This window comes from Lytechinus variegatus, chromosome 4 (genome assembly GCF_018143015.1).
Source record: "Lytechinus variegatus isolate NC3 chromosome 4, Lvar_3.0, whole genome shotgun sequence".
Taxonomy (NCBI): domain Eukaryota; kingdom Metazoa; phylum Echinodermata; class Echinoidea; order Temnopleuroida; family Toxopneustidae; genus Lytechinus; species Lytechinus variegatus.
In genome coordinates, this window is record NC_054743.1 from 2667533 (window position 1) to 2681940 (window position 14408).

Consider the following 14408-nt stretch of genomic DNA (forward strand, 5'->3'; position numbering starts at 1 on the left):
GGAAAGCAGTGCGGCAATTGCAAGAAAAACAATCATTTTTCAAAAAAATGTTTGGCAAAAGGACCGAAGCCAGTGAGGTCTCTTGATGATGAGGATGATGACCTGTCAGATGAATCCATCTACACCATAGAGAGGATAAGCAGTGTTGGATCCAATGGTAAGCGATGGAGAGCAAATGTCATATATCGAGCTAATGGATCTGACAAAAAAGAGATGAACAGTCAGATTGACACAGGAGCTACAGTCAATGTGCTGAGCTACACTGACTTATGTGATGTCCTACAAGATGGAAACCCAAGGCTGGAGCACAGCAAGGTCAGACTGAAGCCATTCAAAGGAAAACTAATCAAACCAAGAGGACAGACAGCACTAGAAGTCCAGGTCAAGAATGGTCCAGTACACCTGCTTCAATTTCAGATAGTTGATGGATCAAGTCAAGTTCCAATCCTATCAGGTGACTCTAGCGAGGACTTAGGGTTAGTCACAAGAAACAACCCAGAGCGGATAGAGATCCTTAGTCAAGCAACAGAACAGCCTCTGACGAAGGAGCAGATAATGAAGGAATACAAGGATTTATTCACAGGGCTGGGATGTCTGCCTGGAGAATATCATCTTGAGACTGACAAGACAGTGAAACCGGTACAACACATGCCCCGGAGGGTACCAGCAGCACTCAAGCCAAGCCTGAAAGACAAGATAAGTGAGCTTGAGGAGAAGGGAGTCATAAAGAAGGTGACAACTCCCACTGAGTGGATCAGCAGCATGGTAGCAGTGAAGAAACCAGGGAAACTGAGGATTTGCATAGACCCAAAGGATCTAAACAAAGCCCTGAAAAGATCACATTATCCGATGCCTACCATAGAAGAGATCCTGCCCCAATTGTCACAAGCCAAGGTGTTCACGATCCTCGATGCCAAAGATGGATATTGGCAAGTGAAGTTGGATAAAGAGAGTAGTTTCCTGACCACGTTCTGGACGCCATTTGGTCGCTACCGATGGCTGAGGATGCCATTTGGCATTGCTACTGCTCCAGAAGAATACCAGAGAAGACAACATGAAGTAGTCCAAGGGTTACCAGGAGTAGAGGCAATAGTTGATGATCTCCTAGTCTATGGAAGTGGAGAAACCATGGAGGAAGCGATCATCAATCACGACCAGAACTTGAGGAGACTTCTAGAGAGAGCAAGACAAGTTGGGCTCAAGTTCAATAAAACCAAGATCCAACTGAAACAGACCGAAGTCAGGTACATTGGTCATGTACTTACTGACAAAGGACTCTGCCCAGACCCTGAGAAGATCAGAGCGGTTGCGGAACTGGAAAAGCCACGAGATGTAAAGACGGTTCAACGTTTTGTAGGCTTCGTCAATTACATTGCCAAGTTCCTGCCACATCTGTCAGAAGAGTGCGAACCACTGCGGCAACTTACACTTAAAGAAGTAAAGTGGTTCTGGGGTCCGGCACAGGAAAGAGCTTACAGCAGAGTAAAGAAGTTGGTGACAACAGCTCCAGTACTCGGTACTACGACGTGAACGAAGAAGTTACAATCCAATGTGACGCCAGTGACACGGGCTTAGGAGCAACCCTCATGCAGAAGTCACAACCAGTTGCGTTTGCATCTAGGGCTCTGACGGAGACAGAACGAAGATATGCTCAAATAGAGAAAGAATGTCTAGCGATAGTATTCGCATGCGAACACTTTCATCAGTACCTATTTGGGAAGGAGACAGTAACTGTAGAATCAGACCACAAACCTCTACAGTCTATCTTCCTGAAGCCATTGCTGTCAGCCCCAAAGCGTCTGCAGCGGATGCTGCTAAGATTGCAAAAGTACAACCTCCAGGTCACATACAAACAAGGGAAGCTTATGTATGTGGCTGACATGTTGTCAAGAGCAGCACTACCGCTGAAAACCCAAGGAGAAGGAGGATACTACGAAATCTACACAGTCAGCCAACAAAGACAAAGAGAATTCGAATAAATCAATCCAAGAGAGTCGGTGAACTTCACAGACAAACGGTTCAAGCAAGTAAAAGAAATGACCCAGAAGGATGAGATCTTACAGGTGCTCAAACAAGTCGTGATCGAAGGTTGGCCAGATACAGTAAACACTGTACCAGTATAAATACGCAAGTATTGGGCTTATCGCGATGAGATAACTAAGCACAATGGTATTCTCTACAAGGCCAACAGAGTCATTATACCGAAGAGGCTCAAAGGCGAACTACTGCAAAGGGTGCATGCCAGCCATCAAGGCATGGAATCTAGCCTGCGAAAAGCAAGAGAGACAATCTTTTGGCCCAAAATGAACCAAGAGATACGGGATGTAGTTCGACAATGCAGTGTTTGCAACGAACATCAGGCACAGCAGGCGAAACAACCACTACTTCCTCGGGAAGTTCCAGACCGACCTTGGAAGACACTTGGCACAGACCTCTTCACACTGAATGGGAAAGATTATCTCATTACAGTAGATTACTACTCAGACTTTTGGGAAGTAGATGAGCTCCAGTCGACCACAAGTGCAGATGTGATTACATGCCTGAAATCACAGTTCAGCAGACATGGCATTCCCAAGGGAGTCATCAGTGACAATGGTCCACAGTACTCCAGTGATGAGTTCAAATGCTTCATGGAGGAGTGGGAGATACATCATACCACATCTTCGCCTCATCACCCCCAATCCAACGGGAAGGCAGAATCTGCTGTAAAGATTGCCAAGAACATCATGAAGAAGTGCGCAAAGTCAGGCACAGATATATACAAAGCAATCTTAGAGTGGAGAAACACCCCCACCGAAGGAATGCAGAGTAGTCCTGTCCAGAGATTGATGTCACGTCGGACACAGACAACACTGCCAACAGCACAACACCTGCTGAAGCCGAAAGTAGTGACAGGAGTTAAGCGAAAAAAGGTAGAGAAAGGCAAGAAAGCAAAGACACAGTTTGACAAATTAACAAAAGAGCTACCAGACTTGAAGGTTGGTCAAGCAGTCAGAGTTCAATTCGCGATCAACAAAGGAAGACCAACATGGCAGCTAGGTGTTTGCATGAGAAAGCTTTCACCAAGGTCTTATGTGGTAAAAGTCAATGAACAGCTCTACCGTCGAAATCGCAAACGCATTCAGTCAACCTATGAATCTTTGCCAGCGACTCCAGATGTGTGGACCGACATTCAACCTACCACGAACACAACAGGCCCACAGTGCAACAATCCTGGAGATGAAGAACAACGCGAGCAACAACAGCAAGCGACGCCATCACCGGTAGTAGCCCACACCCGCACGCGAACCATCAGGCCACCAAGTCGTTACAACGACTATGTACAGCCGTAAAATATCAAACACAACAAATAACTGTAAATACAAAGAAGACAGAAATTGACAGTCTTAAATTTACCTGGAACGCTCACAATATAATTAACAGCGAACATATGAACAATGACGCCTACGAAACAATTAACCGCGGACAATAAACAAAGAACAATCGCGAGAAAAAAAAAGTTTCAAGGACTGTAAGATAATTTTTTAGTGTTTATTGTCCAAGTTGATTTTGGATATGTTTTTTTGCTTTAACTGCAATAGTTGATGTATATTGTTTTTTATGTTTTCCATGTTTATTTTGATGTAAACAGTTGAGTCGATTTGTATTTGGACATGCAAGCAATCGCAAACTTTTAAACAATATTTTTGTTATAGTTACAAAACACAACAATAAAAAGAAAAGGAAGAGAAGGAAGAAAGGATAGATGAGAAAAAACGATTTTAAACATCATAGCTACAACTCCATGTCAGTTAGAAAATTGTTTAAGTACATGCAGTATTTTATACACTGATTTTCTGGAAAGAATTCATTTGCATCATTCTTTCATATAAAAAGGGGATGTTGGGAATCGTACCAGTTAGCTTGCCATAGTTCAGCATACGTGATCGACGCAAATGTATCACGGGTTTATATTCCATGTATTGACAGCGATGTGGACGACATCGCCATCATGATTATACTTGAATAAAGGCAACAGCCATCCTGATACATAACCTGAAACAGCATCTAAGCACCACTGTGGTGAATTCTGTTTTTTTCGAATATAGATGAGAAATTTAGTTTTCTTTAACATATTTGAAAATAAAAAGCCCCACCGTGGTGCTTTTTTATATGAACTTTTTAGTGAGGATATGTCAGAAAAGCCCATTCACTTTGTACAGGAAAGCTTTTCGGTGAGATCCCAAAAGATTACATCATGCGACCACCAATCCCAGTTATTCGAGATTCTGTCGCTCTCGCAAAAGCGGGATTTTCCTTGACTGTTTAAGTTAACCTATGTGCTGGATGTTGACTACCACACCCAGTGTTTTCCTGTATGGCAAATGCTCCAGCAATTGGTGTACGAATTGCCTCCCGGTGGTTTGAGTGGTGTTGCCCTGCTCAGCTTTTAAACTTTGCAGGGCAACATCAAGAAGGAATTTTAGTCTGAGTAGGCAGCATTCAGTACTAAGGAAGAAAGTAACAGTAGTTTTGTATTAAATAGGCGATTTCTCTTGTTTCTCCTTGTTAATGATTAAAAACTTAGACCGTAACCAAAACTGAAACGGGCAAATCATATACCATTTGAAAGCTTATAAGCTACTTAACACAGAAAAGCAAGATTTGTTTCACAAAATGAGCATTTGGGGGTGCGGAACACAAAGGCCCGAATTCACAAAGGTGGATTCTGCAAAATCCACGGATTAATCCACGGATTTTGTTGAGTCCACAGTCCACGGATTCGCCTTTGTGATTCACAAAGGTGGACTCAACCGAATCCACGGATTCTACCAAGTCCATTACGTCATGATTTCGAGTCAACTGTTTGGGGTGGTCTGAAACAGTGGACTCCACAGAATCCGTGGATTCTAGGCGTAATTGGCCAATCACAGCGCAGCATTTGGGTACATCTTGTGCAGACAACAACCGCTGGACGATAATTTTGCAGCAAAATTTAAGGTGGAAGACTGGACGTGAAAGTGGTGGAAAAAATACATGCTGGACCGAGCTCCGAGAAAATTGTGAGTAATTTGACATATTTGTTTGATGAGCAATATTTTTTGTAACTTTTTATGCATTGATTTGTGAAGTAATGTCCGAATTTATGTCATAAATGCATGTATATTAGGTACGGTCATGAGAGTCGAGTTAGTGAAAAAAAATTCTCGCGGAAATGGTTTTGTGTAGCCCCATAAGTGCATTTCTGTGTTGGTCTTTCGCGAGCTCTGTGACACGGCTAGACGTACTCGTTGACGTTAGACGATTAGACCCTTGACTTGTTCCCCTTTTCACTCGGTTCTTCCGAAATTTCTGATTCCCCTTGACCCTGTCGCTGGATTTTCTTAGATCTACATGGTCTATCTTACTCTAGCATGCATGCCTGAAGGCTCCTGGAGAGTAAAAATCAGTCGAGTTACCGTACTCGAGTCGACTACGCCTAATAAAGTGCACTCAGAGTCTCAGTCTCAGAATGATAATCAGATTCAGAACTGACAGAAGTTCAGTTAATACTATCATAGTAGGTCCATTGTACTATCCATGGTCATGAGTAAGCCTACGGGCGGCTATGACTACGTATGCCTAGACTGATTTTACTCTCAAGGAACCTCCAGGCTAGTCTTTTAAGCAATTTTGAAGATTTCATTTGAGAAGATGAATTGTTTCAAAGAAAATAAATCTGGGAGAGCAATCATATATTTTTATTTTAGCAAAGAAAAAAAATTGGTGTTTTCAGAAATAAAATAGGGGATGTCCTTACAGAGATGAGACAATTTTCAGAATACAGATTTTAGATAATTTTCTCAAACTGTTATCTCAATGACTGATGAATGAATCTCATTCTAGTCTAATGCTCATCTTTCTTATGACTATTTTCTTTGCCATTGAAACTTAACCCTATGTAACTTTCATTTTCTATGCAGAACGAAAAATGACAGAAAATCACCGTGCTCATTTAATGCATCTTGATCGTGTCAACAGCCTCAGAGAGGTAAGCTTTGTTTCAATTGAACAATAAACGGATGCAGTGCTATTGCAAAATATTTCCCTTTTTTATAACTGACAAAATTATGACTTGTTTCTATATCGAGGAGATACTGGTTGAAGCACTAGAGATGAAACCAACATGGCAAAATTTCGTTCCTACTTGCACAAGCCTTGACAATTTTCAAGATTTAAAAAAGGATGGAGTCAAAATGAATGAAAGGAGTACAGCAATTAAAGCAGCAGATTATCTGAAAAATTTGACTTGATGTGTGCAATGCATATAATAATGTAAAAACAAAATTAGGAAAAGAAAAACAAACTTAATCCTAAATAGGGCTATTTTCACACTGTACCTAAGAAGACAGGGGGGGGGGGCTGAATGTTAGCAAACCTTACCTATTGTTCAGGGAATCTTGAATTATCATTTTTTTTTCATGTTTGTCTACTCTAATTTTTTTTCCATGTATACACAGATAGCCAACAGGCCCAGACCCTGACGGGATAACAGGAATAAATCCTTTTGAGTTGTACATGGATGAAGCCTTTCGAATGCGGTATCGTTTCTCAAAAGAGACTGCACTCCATCTCATCAACACGCTTGAGGGTGATCTGAGGAGGAATACAGAATGTAGTGAACCTCTACCTGTTGTCATAGGTGTCATCGATGGGACTCATGTCTACATTAGGAGTCCTGGTGGGGAACAAGCCCTGTACTTCCTTAATCGGAAGAACAGGTATTCCGTCAGTGTGCAGATTGCATTTGTAATATAAATGTAGACTCTGTTATGCCAGTGTGAACTTTTGGGAAAGGGTTGATAATGTGACTTGTACTCCTATCATCATTCCAAGGTCACTAAAGTATAATAGAGGTCATTGACTATTTTTAGGAATTGAAATTTAGATTGTTTTATTCGCATACATTCGTAATTCCGAAGCTTCGTAATTCCGAAGGTTCGGTTATTCCGAAGGTTCGTATTTCCGAAGGTTCGTAATTCCGAAGGTTCGTAATTCCGAAGGTTCGTCAATCCGAAAACGAAATAAGGTTCGTAATTCCGAAGGTTCGTTAATCCGAAAACAAAATAAGGTTCGTAATTCCGAAGGTTCGTTAATCCGAAAACAAAATAAGGTTCGTAATTCCGAAGGTTCGTTAATCCGAAAACAAAATAAGGTTCGTAATTCCGAAGGTTCGTTAATCCGAAAACGAAATAAGGTTCGTAATTCCGAAGGTTCGTTAATCCGAAAACGAAATAAGGTTCGTTAATCCGAAAAAGAAATAAGGTTCGTTAATCCGAAAACGAAATAAGGTTCGTTAATCCGAAAATTAAATAAGGTTCGTATTTCCGAAAATGAAAATAATTCATTTTGGTAACAAAAACGATGTTGTCATCACAAGATTACACGATATTATGCAATGATAGTAATAACGATCGATGATACATGCGTGTGTATTTCATTAAGAATGGCGCCCTGATCAAGCATAGGCTAATTTCGATTTTATCTGAGCAATTGCTGCCTATAAGCAAATGGTTTAATTAAAGATGCAGGGGATCAAGTGTGTTGGAAGCGTGCGAGCAACCTCTAGATAATAGGATTTGTATTGGAGGGGATGTCATTTTAATAACAGCTTCTGCTGGTAATAAAAAGAAAAATAATACTAATAATGATCCTTGTGAAATGTTGAAAGCGCGAATCGCAAGCTGAAACTAGTAGACATTTCATGTAACAAGACGTGAAGTGAGCATTCGGAGCATTTTTTGTAATCGTGAGAAAGATGTGTATCTTTCTAAAGAATTAATGCGAGGGCGAGCTGTAATTTGTTTATATACTGACCAGTGGCCCGTTGCATGAAACTTTTTACCTGAGAAAACTCAGGTTGTTTTTACAGGAGTTTTTGCCCTGTACTAAAGTCATTGGCGGAAATCAGACTAACCTTAGTTTTCAGTTTTTACCAGAGTTTTCTCAGGTAAAAAGATTTATGCAACAGGCTTCAGAAAGTAATCTTTTAAGGACTGCATTTAGTGCATGACTCATGAATAGAATATATATCTCACGAACTAAATAATGAGAGCGCGAACCGCAAGCTTAAAATTTGTGATATTCCAAACTGAAAACTGGACATTTCATACTTCTTTTTTGTAACCAGGAATAGAATGAGTTCCTCAATAAACAATACTTGATGCGAGCGAGAAACGTGAGAATAGTTTTCAGAACTGAAGTGGCTTCCCTGGGTAAATGATATCTATATCAATATTATCACTCGAGGCCCACATGAAATTTCCAAAAGTTTGAGCACGTGATTCGCTCGCAACATCTCACAAGGATGCCCTTTTAACAGTATTGACCAAAAAGGTGAATTTTACATCTTCAGATTTGACTTTTTCCCCCAAACCGCTTGCTCTCTACGCTCGCAGAAATGAAACGTAAATATATAACTTTAGTGATCACTTAAAAAATTGTGCTCAATTTAGTTACTACAAAACACACAACCTCTTTACACAGATGATAATCTAATTGTGAAAATATCCGTTTGCACCAAATTGCCCCTATTGGCCCCTTTTTTTGCTTTGCCCCCCCCCCAAAAAAAAAAAAAAAATAATAATTTTCTTTTTTGGCGGCGGAACGTAATTATTACGTTCCGCCGCCATTGGCTAAAACACGCATCGTCTTCATGACTAACTGCAAAAAGTTCTTAAAATGTCCCCTTTAGATCAGGTCAGAGCTTATATTTTTAAAAATTCTCTTCGCGCTTCTTGCTAGCAGTTATTATCTAATTTTAGTTACATAGGCATCTCGCTTTGAAGATCACAAACATATTGCCCATCATATTAAAAAAAAATATATAGCTCGCGCTCGCATTATTCAAAAAGGGTTTATCATGTTATTACATATTTACTTTATTTTATAAGGATAAAGCTAATTATTGACTGTTAGAACTACCCTTTCAAAGAAACAAACAAAAATCAACTTTAAACTGCCGATCAAGGAAAATATGGCTTTAAAAAAAATGCCCCCCTCCCCTCTATTTGACGAAAGTTGGATCCATCGGGAGGGAGGCAGGGGTCATCAAAAATGGAATAAAAAACAGGGGAATTAATATTTACAAAATGGGAAAGTTCCTTTTTCAAAAATAAATATGCCGTTTTTCATGTTTTTTTCGAAATAAAATACTCTTTTTAAAGTATACAAGTTAAGTTAAGTTTTCAGGCTGGAATACTGAAAAATTTCAGCTTGCGCTTCGCACTCTCATTCGATTGGTGAAATATTCATCCTAAAGAGGTCACTAAATGCTTTCTTTAACAGGTTCCTTTTCTGGTTAGTATGTTTAAGCTCGCGTTTTGCGCTCGTGTTAATTCTTTAGTTAGATGCACATCTTTTTTAATGACAGCAGAAATCTGCTCGGATTTTTAAAAACTAATTTTCATTTTTTATTGAAATAACCTGAGGTTTAGCTTGTGATTCACGCTCGCAACACCTCGCAATAATGCCATTTTAAGAATAATTGACCACAAAAAACGTTATACAACTTCACCTTTGAATTTGTTTTACCAAGCCGCTCGCTCATTATACTCTCTCCCGAAAAATAAAGCCTAAATATACATTTTGCCATAATAAGAAGTCACTTCAAAAAAGTTTTTCTCTTCTTAATCACTATCAAACACACAATGACTTCAAGCAGATGATAATCTAAAGGTGAAAATATCACCAAAGTGCCCATTTCGTTCGTTCGGCCGCCCTTGCCTTCCCATCCTCATATGATAATTGAACGGCAACAGTGTCCCCCGCCCCCCTCCCCTTGCCTCTGCCTTCCCGGTTTTCATTTTTCGGATTAACGAACCTTATTTTGTTTTCGGATTAACGAACCTTATTTTGTTTTCGGATTAACGAACCTTATTTTGTTTTCGGATTAACGAACCTTATTTCGTTTTCGGATTAACGAACCTTCGGAAAAACGAACCTTATTTCGTTTTCGGATAAACGAACCTTCGGAAAAACGAACCTTATTTCGTTTTCGGATCAACGAACCTTCGGAATAACGAACCTTTTTTCGTTTTCGGATTAACGAACCTTCGGAACAACGAACCTTTTTTCGTTTTCGGATTAACGAACCTTCGGAACAACGAACCTTATTTCGTTTTCGGATTAACGAACCTTCGGAACAACGAACCCTATTTCGTTTTCGGATTATCGAACCTTCGGAATAACGAATGGTCGGAATTACGCCACAAATGTTCGGATTAACGAACCCTTTTTCGTTTTCGGATTAACGAACATCGAGGTATAGGCAATTTACGTGTTTCGGAATTACGAACCTTCGGAATAAAGAACCTTCGGAATTACGAAGCTTCGGAATTACGAAGTGTAACCGTTTTATTTAGCACCCTCTCTTTGTAATGTACTGTACAGTACTTATTTGTCCTTAAAATATGCTCTTGAGCATTTTCCTTACAAATTCATTTATCTTGATATTAGACGCTACAGACTAAGAATTTAAGTGAGTCTTTCGATAATTGTGTTTGATATATCAACATATATACAAAATCTTATAATTCCATCATATTTCTTTAAGCTAGAGAAGTGTGAAAATCATTCAGACAAAGACCAGATCCTTCTAACTAGGTTTACTTTAAAAATAAATACTCACTTTCTTACTGTCATGCTCTTCGTGTATCTTTCAATTGATAATACCGAAGTCATATATCAATATTCAATAAATACTTAATCATCATACAGAGTGATGAATATAAGTACATTAAAACCATAAATATAATATAGTATTACCCCTATCTGACGTCTGAGCTGGACATTTAAAATGTATTGCCCTTGTTTTCATGAATATTGATAATGAGTCAGGTACTGTATACTATATTTGTTTTTCTTGGTCTTTATAGTACAATGTCATCCATTGCAACATAATTCCTAATTTATGAATAGATATGTCTATATACAGTTTTTATGATCAATATTAAAGTGAATTTTCCCAACCACATCAACAAATCAAGAACTTCTGTTATTTCTTTATCTATGAGTATTTAATATAATCTGCAGTACTGTTGATACAATATAAACCCCTCCAAAAAAGTTTGTAAATCTGTGTTTGGCAATTAATTTCTCCCAACTCCCAATTTTACGTAATGCATATTTGATATCATTGTTTTTTTTTCAATGAAATTTGTTGGGGACTCTTCTGATCATAAACAGCATAAAATAAATACATTTAAACCAGCAAAGCTAAAAATAATCATACATTTATGATTTTTGGTTGAAAACATAATTTGCATTGATTTTGTACACGAAATCACGCGTTTGAGCTATTATTTGTCTGACATAATGTTACGTAGTTTTGGAACTTGACTTGAAAGACTTGAAAGTAAAAGTCAGCGAGCACGTTAAAAAAATTCGCTCTGCGAAAATATTGCGTAAATCATTGAGGGGGGGGGGGTTGTTGTTGCCCACAAATGTAATAACGCCCACAAATGTAATAACGCCCACAAATGTAATAACACTTTACCCACAAATGTAATAACGCCCACAAATGTAATAACACTTTACCCACAAATGTAATAATTTCACCCACAAATGTAATAATGCACTTTACCCACAAATGTAATAATTTTTGATCGCCCACAAATGTAATAATGACTTTACCCACAAATGTAATAAATTTGAAGGGATTTTTGGCAAATCCGTTCTGAACTAAAATCGTATAGTAATGCGTTCATTTAGCACAAAAGTGCAAAGTCTCTTTTCCTGACCCGGTTAATTAACAAATTATACTATAAATCCAAAGTCTTTATTCCAGACCCGGTTGTTTCAAAAATAATAATATGAGCCCAAAGTCTTTATTCCAGACCCGGTTGTTTCAAAAATTATAATATAAGTACAAAGTCTTTATTCCAGACCCGGTTGTTTAAGAAATAATCATATGAGCGTAAAGTCTTTATTCCAGACCCGATTGTTTCAAAAATGATAATATAAGTCCAAAGTCGTTTCTCCAGACCCGGTTGTTTAAAAAATTATAATATAAATCCAAAGTCTTTTTCCAGACCCTGTTGTTTCAAAAATTATAATATAAATCCAAAGTCTTTATTCCAGACCCGGTTGTTTAAAAAATAATAATATAAGTCCAAAGTCTTTATTCCAGACCCGATTGTTTCAAAAATGATAATATAAGTACAAAGTCTTTATTCCAGACCCGGTTGTTTAAGAAATAATCATGTGAGCCTAAAGTCTTTATTCCAGACCCGATTGTTTCAAAAATGATAATATAAGTCCAAAGTCGTTTCTCCAGACCCGGTTGTTTAAAAAATTATAATATAAATCCAAAGTCTTTTTCCAGACCCTGTTGTTTCAAAAATTATAATATAAATCCAAAGTCTTTATTCCAGACCCGGTTGTTTAAAAAATAATAATATAAGTCCAAAGTCTTTATTCCAGACCCGATTGTTTCAAAAATGATAATATAAGTCCAAAGTCTTTTCTCCAGACCCGGTTGTTTCAAAAATTATAATATAAATCCAAAGTCTTTTCCAGACCCTGTTGTTTTCAAAAATCATAATATAAATCCAAAGTCTTTATTCCAGACCCGGTTGTTCAAAAGATAATAATATATGTCCAAAGACCCGATTGTTTCAAATATTATGATATAAGTCCAAACTAAGATACGATAATGATGTTCCGGTGGAATAAAAATGAGAATCGAGCCTAGTCTTCTCTCCAGACCCAGTTAATTAAAACTGGTGGAATCAAAGTCTTTGTTGTCGTTTTAAATTATACTGAACGTATTGTGAATATACGCGCTATGAGTAAATTGAGAATCAAGCATAGTCTTTTCTCCAGACCCGGTTATTTAAAACTAAAAACTAAAACCCTATAGTAATGCCTTCATATAGCACAAAAGTCCAAAGTCTTTTTCCAGACGCAGTAGTTTCAAAAATTATAATGTAAGTCCAAAGTCTTTTTTCCAGACCCAGTTATTTCAAAAATTATAATATAAGTCCAAACTAAGATACCATAATGATATTCCAGTGGAAAAAAGGAAAATCGAGCTTAGCCTTTTCTCCAAACCCTGTTATTCAAAAATTGTAAATAACAATACAACAACAACAAAAACCGTATAAAGACCCCATAATCTTATTAATGCTGGATAACATGGACATATAGCGTAGTCTTTCAGCCAGACCCAGTCATTTGTTTTTCAAAATAAGGCTAAGAGTAAATGTTTTTAAAAAGAGGTTTAGAATGTTGTCTTTATTCCAGACCTAATTATTACAAAAATTACGAAAAAAAATCTAACATAAGACCCTATCATATTCTCTTGGAATAACATGAGTTGTAAAACGTACTCTTTCCTCCAGACCAGGTTATCTAAGAAATGAATTAAAAAAGAAAATCAAATCTAAAACCAGTTTTCAAAAGTTACACCCAGTAAAAAATATGTCTTTACCCCACACCCAGATTCTTTTGTATAATAATACTAAGACCCCTACAAAACATTGTAATTATGCATTTGCAAAGAAAACGTCCATTTTCCAGACTTGGTTATTATTTAAAAATAAAATTGTCTAAAACAAATACCCAATAATCTAACTACTGTGGAATAACATGGAGATCGATTGTAGACTTTTCTCCAGACACAATTATTTCAAGAATAAAAAACAATAAAACCCAACCCCCAACAACGAATCTAAGAACCAACAATCCTCCAAATTAAGACCAAGTGCAAAAGCGTGTGTGTGTGTGTGTATTTGAGTTTTGTCAGACGTGTATCAATCAGATATGATTATTTACGTCTGGGACCGACCTTTAACGTCACCATCCGAAAGACGTGACCAGGGCTCGAACCTCGGACCTCTGCATCAATTTGTAACTTCCCCACAGCTTGGATTACAGGCGCACGCCACAACGCCCAGTTTAGAGCGTTGTCTCTATTCCAGACCCAGTCATTTAGAAATTAATTCAAACAATCTTAAAAACATAAGACTTTGTCATATTCTTATTCCTGTTGAATAACATTATTATTATGCTTAGACCTTCGTCTAGACCCAGCTATTTATAAGATAAATAAATATTGAAAAAAAAAATCAAAGCTAAGACCAATCTTTAAAATTAAACCCAGTTAAATGCTTGGGTTTAGAGAGTTGTCTTTACCCCACATCCAGTTCTCTTAAAATACAAATTAAGCAAAAGATTAATCTAAAAAACTTAGACACCAGCATCTCCCAAACTATAAAACCCTGTGATAAGGCATACCGTAAGTTGGTATACAACTTGTTTTTGTTTGATGGAAGTGAAATAAATAAAATTGAATTGAATTGAATACCACAAAAACGTCAAATTAATAAAAGGCGTAAATATTCAGATCTGAATGGTACGCGCCTTAAAGACCCAAAATAACAACAACA

General features: G+C 37.7%; 1 protein-coding gene across 1 annotated transcript; it reads left to right on the top strand.

The window, feature by feature from the left end:
* The first annotated feature begins 2303 nt into the window (after positions 1–2303).
* On the top strand, positions 2304–3332 carry LOC121412413 (uncharacterized protein K02A2.6-like). The gene has a single exon (XM_041605223.1). It carries the CDS (start codon positions 2304–2306, stop codon positions 3330–3332), a length of 1029 nt encoding a protein of 342 aa, XP_041461157.1.
* The last annotated feature ends 11076 nt before the right edge of the window (positions 3333–14408 follow it).

Excerpts from the sequence above, each read along its gene's own strand:
- LOC121412413 (XM_041605223.1), top strand. The coding sequence starts at position 2,304 with ATGAACCAAGAGATACGGGATGTAGTTCGACAATGCAGTGTTTGCAAC.